The sequence below is a fragment of the Micromys minutus genome (assembly GCF_963924665.1).
Source record: "Micromys minutus genome assembly, chromosome: 22".
Classification (NCBI taxonomy): Eukaryota; Metazoa; Chordata; class Mammalia; order Rodentia; family Muridae; genus Micromys; species Micromys minutus.
Window position 1 is genome coordinate 6,364,674 of NC_137957.1, and position 10,331 is coordinate 6,375,004.

At 46.8% G+C, this 10,331-nt stretch overlaps 1 protein-coding gene across 1 annotated transcript; it reads right to left on the reverse strand.

The window, feature by feature from the left end:
* Positions 1-6,256: 6,256 nt before the first annotated feature.
* On the reverse strand, positions 6,257-7,063 carry LOC308434692 (small ribosomal subunit protein uS2-like; the record flags this gene model as incomplete). The annotated part of the gene is made up of 1 exon (XM_080935072.1): positions 6,257-7,063. The coding sequence occupies one exon, from the start codon at positions 7,061-7,063 to the stop codon at positions 6,257-6,259; it is 807 nt and encodes a 268-aa protein (XP_080791198.1).
* Positions 7,064-10,331: the final 3,268 nt, after the last annotated feature.

A 10,331-nucleotide genomic window follows, 5' to 3' on the forward strand; every position in this document is an offset into this window, starting at 1 on the left:
TCAGCCTGTCTATTCAGCAGGATCCTTTTTTCTTTATCGAGGTGCTGTGCAAGTTTTTGGTGCGTTAGAGCTCTCTGTAGTGATGGCCACTACAAGCAGATCAACCCATCTCCCTTCCAACCTCTTCTGTCTCTATCTGCTTACATCTGGGAATGTGGAGAACCTGGGTAAAAGAATTGTGCTCAGGAAAGTCTAGTTCCTGCCAGGCCTGGGGCAGCAGAGAAAGAAATAAAACTTTTATTTATTTTATGTATATGAGTACACTGTAGCTGTCTTCAGACACACCAGAAGACGGCATCAGATCTCATTACAGATGGTTGTGAGCCACCATGTGGTTGCTGGGATTTGAACTCAGAACTTCTGGAAGAGCAGTCAGTGCTCTTAACTGCTGAGCCATCTCTCTAGCCCCAAAAGAAATAAAACTTAACAGTACTTTTTGATGTGGAATGATCTTGAGGCTTGTGTTTTTCTGCTTAGCAGGGGAAGTAAGGTTGGTTAAGAGAGAGATGATTAGCTTAGAGATAAGATGTGTGTGCTAGTCACTGTCTCTGTGAAGAGATACCATCACCAAGGTAGCTCTTATAAAAGCATTTAACGGGAGGCTTGCTTACAGTTTTAGAAGTGTAGTCTGTTATATCACGGAAGGGAGCTTGGCAGCCTGAGAGGCTGGTGCTGAGTAAGTTTCTAAGAACTACATCTTCATGTGGCATGACTTTTTTTTTTTTTTTAAGATTTATTTATTTTATATATGTGAGTATACCATACCACCCCTGTCTTCAGACACGCCAGAAGAGGACATCTGATCCCATTACAGATGGTTGTGAGCCACCATGTGGTTGCTGGGAATTGAACTCAGGAACTCTGGAAGGACAGTCAGTGCTGTTAACCGCTGGGGCTGTCTCTCCAGCCCTCAGCCTGCTTTCTTATGGAATCCAGGATCACCATCCCAGGGATGGCTCCACTCACAATTGGTAGGCCCTCCCACACTGATCACTAAGTAAGCAAATAGCCTACAGCGGAGTCTTATAGAGGCATTTTCTCAACTTAGGCTCCTTTGTCTCTGATGACTCTAATGTGTGGCAAGCCTAGCATAAAACAAATCCGTACACCAGGCAAGTACTCAACCAACTGAACAACACCCTCAGCTAACACTTACCTGATCAGAGAAGTCATGGGAACCATCAGAGTTTGGACTCCAACCAGCATATATTCTGCAGAGAGGAAGGTTACCACAGAAGGAATGTCCTACTGTCTTCAAGGAAAGCCACATGGTCAGTGAAAGGAATTAGAGACACCTCAAGACCAAGTTCTCAGCACAAAGATTTATTTGCCCCAGAGGGGCAAGAAACAAAGGATGGAGAAGAGACAGACAGAGCTGTAGGCAGATGGCAGTTTATAAAGGGAAAGGGGAACCTCATGTTAGGACTAGTTGGCTAGTTTTGATCAGGGAGTGTTGATTAGGGTAGCAAAGGACGTTTCTCATTGCTGGACTTAATACTTTGGTAGCTGGACCTTGGTGATTAGTCTCAGGAATGTGTCTGAGGCCAAATACAGGAATGTACCTTGGGGGCTAGCTTTAGAAATGTAATCTTAAATTTAGCAAAGCAGAGGGAATGGAGGAAGGGCAAGGCCTGACAGAGCCACATTTTTTCACCAGCTAGTCTGCTAGGACTCTTCAGCAAGACCCTGACCTATTCCAGCAGATCCCACAACTGGTAGAAAAAAAAAAAAAAAAAAACAAATTTAAGGAGACAACAGGGCTCTTCCCAAGTCCCTACAAGTAGATTCTTAGGACCTCACTGGTCACAAGAACAAAATATTTTCATTTTCTGGCCACTTATCTGGTCTTAAACACCCAAGGAAAATGTAATCAAAACAATAATGTTACAAAATAAAATTCTCCCAATCCTCCACCAGGATTCTTACTCTCACCTGGCTTAGTTTGGGTCACCAATGTTCTAAAAGCTCTACAAAGATGGTAATTCAATTAACTAGCTATAACCCATGTAAAAACATGAGTTCATAGAATCTCTTGTGGAAGCATCATCACCTGTCAATAAAAAGCCTATGATCTATAAACTGAGACAGGATTATAAGGTGGGACATCCTGCCAGGGGGGGGGGGGGAGATAGGAGAGAGAAGATTCTGGGAAATAGTCGAGCATGAAGACTCACCCTAAACTCTGGAGAGACAGATGGTTGCAAGAACCTGAGGAGAGGTAGCCAACCAGGTGGCAGGTCTTAATAAAATAAATGAGCAATTATGAGCTATTCGGGGAAAAGCCAAAGCTTATGGCCTAAGTATTTATCCATTAAATACTAAGTAAAGTCATTTGGGAACAACCAGGCTGGGTAGGAAAGCTTGTGGTTACAGTCCTTGAAACCCCCAACCTTGGAGAGCCACGGCATCTCAGGTGACCAAATTACCCTGCTGCCTACTGTCAGGCCTCAGTGCAAGCTCCCAGATGGGAAGATGGCATTAGACCACAGGAAGCAACTATAGCCATCAACCCCAGTCTTCCACCACTGAGGAGTTCTCCAAGTCCAGCAGAAGGATGTGAAAGTTCGGCCATGGTCACTGTTAAGAAAAAGATGAAGAGTGTGGGGGGCAATATGCTTCATAGAGGTGAGGCAAGGCCTGGGGGCAGGGGGATGCCTCTGGGGAACCCATGTTGGGAATCCCTTCCCACTGAGGGACCAGCCACAGAACCAGAACCATATAGTACAGAATAGAGTTTATTCAGGGCATGGGGAGGAGAGTTAAGGGGATAGTAGAGGGAGAGAGGAGTAGAGAAATCGAGGCTAGCCATGAGCATGTGGAGAGAGAGGGGGAGGGAAGGGGGAGAGGAGAGACAAAGGGGGTAAGAGAGGAGGAAGAGAACAAGAGAGAGGAGGGGCAAGCAGCCCCTTCTATAGTGCCAGGTAACTGGGGCGGAGCATACCTGGCTGTTGCTAAGTAACTAGGGTGGACTTTACAGAATCCCAATAGTCAGCTCTCCCATCTTAAAGATCAGATCTACAGTGTTAACCAGCACCAACCCACACACCTCTCAGCCCTGAAACAGTTCCCCAGTGAGTCCACATTGCTGACAGTCATGGGGAAATGCAGAAACAAGTCTAAACCTAAAGCCAAAAATAAAGAGGCAAAAAGCCAGTGAGGTGGTTAGATGTTTGCCACCAAGCTTGACAGCCCGTGGAGCACATGTGCTGGAGAGAAGCAAGCCTGCTAAGTTGTCCACTGACCTCCACTCCCCAGTGCCAACAGTGGTGGTACATGCCTTTAATTTCAGCACTCAGAAGGCAGAGGCAGGCAGATCTCTGAGTTCAAGGCCAGCCTGGTCTACACCCAGAAACCCTGTTTTGAAAAAAAAATAGTAATTTTTAAAGATTTATTTATTCTATACGAGTACACTAGCTGTCTTCAGATACACCAGAAGAGAGCATCAGATCCCATTACAGATGGTTGTGAGCCACCATGTGGTTGCTGGGATTTGAACTCAGACCTTTAGAAGAGCAGTCAGTGCTCTTAACCACTGAGTCATCTGTCCAGCCAAAGCATACTCTTTAAAAATTTTATTTTATCTGTAAAGGTGTGACCCCATCTTGGAGTCAGCTTAGAATACCCCCAGACACGAAGTTATCAGCACAAAGATTTATTACGAGGGGCAAGAGAGGGTGCAGAGAAGAGAGGGATCAGACAGACAGCAGGCAGCAAGCAGATGGTTTCCACAGGAGTGGTCTTTAAGGGGAAAAAGAAGTCTGTGCTAGGCTGAGTTGGTAAATCCTGATTGGACATGTTAGCCAAATAATACATTTTGATAGTCGGACCTTGGTGATTGTCTCAGGAATGAGTCAGTGGCCAAATAAGGAAGCAGATGTAGGGGGTAGATTTTGGAATGTAATCTAATGGTTTATCAAGGGCAATAGAAGAGGGATGGGAAGACCTGTCTGCAGTGCTTGGGCCTGCTAGAGAGCCCTCCTTCTCTTTTGTTTTATAATTGGGTTGTTAGGAGTTTGTGAGTTGGCATTGTTCTCTGGTGATTTCCACCATATTGGTGTCATTGTGAGGGACCTAAGGAAGTTGGATCTTTGGTCAATCAAGGTCGGGAAGAGCAGGCTGTTTCGAAGTCCAGGCTCTGCAAAACCATCTGGGGCCAAGGAAGCATAGGCAGTGTTAGAGCATTTCCTGAGGCTGGCTCACCTGGGGTAGCCACTTTGGAGCTGTCTCGGATTCAGATTATGAGGAAACACCTTCTGGAATAGTCTGTAGTTGATTTGAAATTTGCTGGGGTGGACAGACTAGGGACAGAAGATAAAGTTCAGGAGTTTTTCTTTTTCCAGAGATGGGGTTTCTTTGTGTGCCCTGTCTCTCCTGGAACTAGTTCTGTTGACAAAGCTACCTTCCAATTCAGAGATCGAACTGCCTCTGCCTTCTAAGTGCTGGGATTAAAGGCAGGTGCACCACTGTTTGGGGAAATTCTTTTTTTTTTTTTTTTTTTTTAATAGTACAGAATAGAGTTTATTCAGGTCATGGGAGAGTTAAGAGGGTGGTAGAGACAGAGAGAGAGAGAGAGAAAGAGAGAGAGAGAGGTAGAGAGAGAGGAGAGAGAGTAGAGGACGGCCATGAGCACATGGAGGGAGAAGGGGGAAGGGAAGGGAAGAGGAGAGGTAGGGGTAGGAGAGTAAGGCTGCAAGAGCACAAGAGCAAGAGCCGGAAATTCTTTTTTATCTTGGGTGAACATTTTAAACTTTGAAGCCCATGGTCTTAGTATTTGGTAGAGGGTAGTCCCAGGACTAAGAAAGAATGAGAGATCCCACCCTCACAAATAGACCGCTGAGGGAGCCTAGGCTGTTGGTTGACATATTTGACCTGTGACAGGTGGATCTAAGGCTTGTAAGACTGTATTTAAAGATTTATTTTATGTCTGAGTATACTGTCCCTGTCTTCAGACACACCAGAAGAGAACATCAGATCCCATTACAGATGGTTGTGAAGTCACCATGTGGTTACTGGGAATTAAACTCAGGACCCCTGGAAGAGCAGTCATTGCTCTTAATCTCTGAGCCATTTCTCCAGACCAAGACTTTTTTTTTTTTTTAGTTTATAAAAGAGATAAAAGTTTTAGATATGTTAGTATCTAGCTATAATCTATACTAAAATCCATACTATAAAAAGGGTAGTAGTGAGGTTATTAATTCTGCCTGTTGACTGGTTGTGGGAATATGGAGGCCGCTCTGACAATGATGTCGTCTGAGACCACTGTGTAGTCTGTGATGCAGTGGCTGTCTGACAGGATGGAGTGGCCCTCTGTATAAAAATATAGACAAAAGTAGATAGAGGGCCTGTCTTACGGTTTTACTGCTGTGAACAGACACCATGACCAAGGCAACTCTTCTTCCAATTTTTTTGTTGGATAATTTCTGCATTTACATTTCAAATGTTATCCTTTTCCCAGAATCCCATTCTCCCTCCCCCTCCCACTGCCTCCATGAAGATGCTCCCTCTATCAACCCCCTTCTCCCACCTCAGAGGCAACTCTTATAAGAACATTTAATTGGAGCTGGCTTACAAGTTCAGAGGTTCAGTCCATTATCATCAAGGCAGGAACATGGCAGCATCCAGGCAGGCATGGTGCAGAAGGAGGTGAGAGTTCTACATCTTCATCTGAAGGCTGCTAGTGGAAGACTCACTTTCAGGTATCTAGGTTGAGGGTCTTAAACCCACACCCACAGTGACACACCCACTCCAACAAGGCCACACCTCTGAATAGTACCACTCCCTGGGCTGGACCCTCCTGTATGTGCAACTGACAGAAGGGAGAGTCTCAGGCTGGAGTGAAGAGCTTCTGGGGAGTGTTGGGTCAAAGGATAAGTGAGGGGGCTGAAGATGGCTCAGTGGTTAGAGCACTGATGCTCTTCCAGAGGTCCTGAGTTCAAATCCCAGCAACCACATGGTGGCTCACAACCATCTGTAATGGGATCTGATGCCCTCTTCTGGTGTGTCTGAAGACAGCTACAATGTACTTATATAATAGATCTTTTATAAAAGAACAAATGAGGGATTGAGGGAGGACAGTAAGAAATGTTGAGTGGTGAGTTTTGTTTTTTCTTTTGAGAACTTTATTTTCTTTCCACCTTTTTTCTCCTTCCTCGGGTGTCCACAGAGCAACTCATGAGCACTCAGTGGAGGCTCCAACCCACCCAGTGACCTGCGCTGTGGGAGCTGCTGACCAGTCCTCAGTGGCTGGCTGCGCACTTCAGTCTCCCGTGGGGAACTGCTGGATGGGCACAGAGGGCACCTGCTCACCCTCAGACCCGTCGGCCACCTCAGGCTGAGCAGCAGTGAACTCAGGAGCTGGTGCGGTCACTTCACCCTGGAGTCCCTCCCTGGTCACAGCCTTCTCAGCAGCAGCCTGTTCCTCCTTCTCAATCTCCTCCGGGTCTTTGTAGAAGTAAAGATCAGGCATAACCTCCCATGGGTGCTCATGGGAAATAGTACCTCGCATGCGGAGTACCTCCCGGGCCAGCATCCACCACATCAGACCCACTGAGTGAGCTCCCTTGTTGCTGCACGGGATGGCAATGTCCACACAGCGCAGGGGAGAGTCTGTGTTACCCGGAGCAATGGTGGGCAGGTTGACTGACCTAAGAGGCCACTGTGAGCGGAGGTGGTCAGCCCTGGGATCAGTCACTAGAAGCCGTGGCTCCCTGAAGGCCGCTTGGATCTGGTTAGTGAAGGTCCCAGGTGTGAAGCGGCCAGCAATTGGAGTGGCTCCTGTGGCAGCAGCAAACGTCAGCACAGCTCGCTGGCCAGTGTTCCTGGGAGAGATGACGCTGACGTCATCGTCATCGGGGTTCTCAATGGCAGCAATAGCGCGAGCTGCGAGCAACCGCTTCTCCCGGGTCTTCTTCAGATTTATGATGCAGATACCATCACTTTTCCTTCTGTAGATGTACTGCTCCATCTGAAAGTCAAGGTTGGTGCCACCTAAGTGGGTTCCTGCAGCAAGGAATTTGAGGACATCCTCCTCCTTTATCTGTAGGACGTCAAGGGCTCCGGACATTGTGTAAGTTTCCCTTTTAAGTTATGATGGGAACCAAGAACAACACCATGTGGACCCGTCCCCGGGTAGTGCAGAAAAGGAAAGATGAATTTTCAATAACAGAAGTTTAGAGGGATAGGATCTTAGGTGATGCAAAGGGTCAAGATTCTCTGCAAATCAGGAGTGGTTGGGAATCCGGAGTTAACTTGTTAGACTCAGAGGTAAGCAGAGAGGCTGCTCCAAAAACACGTAGACAGGTCGGCTTGGATGGTACTGTCTAGAATTTTGGAGAGGTAAGCCACAGGGCAAAGGATGGTCCCAAGACCCCAAGGGCATAACCTTGGTGTTTGGGAAATTTAAAGATGGACAGGTCTTCTAGGTGAGGGCCGGGGCTGACAGGAGAGTAGTTCTGTTAAAGAACTGTCAGTGGGGGGAGGAGGTTCATGGGGGATCCAGAAGTAGCCTGGTATAGAGATGTTCTAGAAACTGGTACCCAGTGGTCCATGAGCGAAGGAAACTGGCCACCTTCAAAAAAGAAATCAGTTCAGGTTCCCTTGAGGGTAGAGATAAGGAGCAGAGATGGGTAAGGCTAACGTTTAATGTTTATAGGTTGGGGTGAGAAGAATCCAAGACAGGAGGCCTAAGGAGAGGAGAGCTAAGCTTTGGAAAGGAGATCGGTAACTCCTGAGACAGAGGAAGAGGGACATCCACATACTGAAGCAGGTGGAAGGGGAAAAGAAGAAAGCAGGGGAAAAGATAGAGGCTGTCTTTGAGTCCTGGAGGGGAAAGACAGTCCAGGTCAGTTGTTGGCACAGTTGAATATTAGGGTCTGTCCAAGTGAAGGCAAGAAGATCTTGAGAATGTATATCTAGGTATATTGAGAGGTGGCTCAGTGGTTAGGAGCACTGACTGTTCTTCCAGAGGTCCTGAGTTCAAATCCTAGCAACCACATGGTGGCTCACACCATCTGTACTAGGATCTGATGCCATCTTTTGGTGTGTCTGAAGACAGCTACAGTGTATTTATGTATAATAAATAAATAAATCTTTAAAAGAGGAAAAGCCATCCTTAAGGTCTAGGACTGAGAAGTGACTGGTGTTAGCAGGGATTGTGGGTAGGATGTGTAATGGTCGGGGCTACAGAGTGAAGACAGTGGCAATGTAATGGAGCACAGGTCTTGGACTCAGTAAGAAGGTTCTTTTACTGTTTTGCACTGCCAATGTAGGAGCATTACAGGGTGAAGAGGCGGGGCGAGGAAGAAGAGGCGGGGCGAGGAAGCCACTTGGTTAAAGAGATTCCAGATCACCTGCTTTGAAGGCTCTGAGGCTGGTTAAGAATTCGGGTTATTGGGGTTGGACATGTAGGCAGAAGCTTCCTGAAGTGTGATGAAGAGCAGATTTGGGATTTTGGAGAATGGGGCGTGTACAAATGACAGACAGAGGAAGGGGGGGAGGGTGTAGGGCTGTCGGGGTAGAGGGCAAAATGTATGCTGATTTTGCAGAGAATATCTCTACTTCGTAAGGGAGGAGGGCCTGGGGTTTGAGAAGGGATATGAGGAGGAAGAAGCTTTTGAAGGAGCAAAGTAAGGAGCAAACGAACGGCGGAGTTTGGAGGGATCTGGAGGACTAAGGGTGTGGGAGAGGAGTGAGGTGTTCCTCGTGAGTTTAGGCAGGTCAGTCAGTATCACCAGGGATCTGAGAAAAATAAAATATAGGAGGAGATATAATCCAAATGACTATGTTTCAAATGGCAGAGACCTTTTCTTTTCCTAGACCGTTGTCCTAGGCTCCTATGGTCTTGATGGCTGTGGTGGTCTGCTATCACACAGGGCAGCGGGCCCTTGCTATTAGACCCAGGTCTGAAACGGTTTTCCTGCAGAGGAATTTGGGGAAATTGACCTTACCTTGACTTGTATTTGCAGGTTGAGCAGAACCCAGGCAGCAGAGTGTGTGTGTGTGTGTGTGGTTACCCAGTGGTTAGTGTTGCCACAAACCAGGTGGAATCATCCTTGCACATTCTTTGTCTTCTTTGGAGACCACAAGGTTTATGTTCGGAATGTCTCTTTAATTACTAAACATTTTAAACACCATATTTAGCAGCTCTCTGGAGAGTTTGAGAACCATCCTGTTTAGTGTGTTTGATTTTAGGTTTAACCTGAAAAACATTCATAAATCAGGTGTAGGTAGTCCAAGAAGGTGAGAGAAAGAGTGGACAAATGAAATGCAGCTGAAGGGAAATGCTATAAGATGAGAGAGAGAGAGAGAGAGAGAGAGAGAGAGAGAGAGAGAGAGAGAGCGCACAAATGTAGTGGTCCAGATGTGTTTGTGCATAGAGAAGCTAAGGAAGAAAACTCTTAAGAAAAAGACAGCACAGGCAGCTCCATGGAGGGTGAGAGAACCTTTGGAGGGAGCTGAGAGACAAGAGAATCAGGTCTCACAGTTGTTGGCGTCTCCTAAGGGGAGGAGAGGAAAAGGTTAAGCTGGGACGTGGAGTGTTTGACCTGCAAGTACCTATGTGTGCCATGTGCACACCTGGTGTTTGCAGATCCTCTGCAACTGGAGTTACAGACTGAACCGTGGACAGACAGACCCATGCTGCCCTGTGGGCGAGAGCGTAAGTGTTCGATTGCTGTGAGGAGACACCACAAACATAGCATCTCTCATAACACATTTAAGCAAGGCTCACTTACCTGTAAGGCTTAGTCTGTCATTCTCAAGGCAGAGCCTGGTGAATGGTAGCTGAGAGTTCTACATCTGGGTACTCAGGCAGCAGGAAGGGAGAGACACTGGGCTTGGCTTGAGCTTTTGAAACCCCAATGTCCACCCCAAGTGACACTTCCTCCAACAAAGGCGCAAGACCAAATTCCCCTTAAGTGTTGACACTCTAATGACCATACATGTAAATGTTTGAGCCTAGGTCCTGATCAGCTAACCTGAGCCTGGGCCCTCTGTAAGAACCAGTCAGTGTTCTTTTTTTATAATATTACACACACACACACACACACACACACACACACACTGTCCTCAGACACACCAGAGAGAGCATCAGGTCCCACTACATGGTTGTGAGCCACCATGTGGTTGCTGGGAATTGAACTCAGGACCTCGGGAAGAGCAGTCAGTGCCCTTAACCACTGAGCCGTCTCTCCAGCCCCCAGTATTCACATTCTTTATCAGAATTTCTGTATCAGGAATTAGGTATAACAACAACACTTAAAGTGCTGAGGCAGGAGGAAGTTCAAGGTCAGCCTTAGCTCATTTGAGTTTGAGACCAGTCTGGAATATGAAAG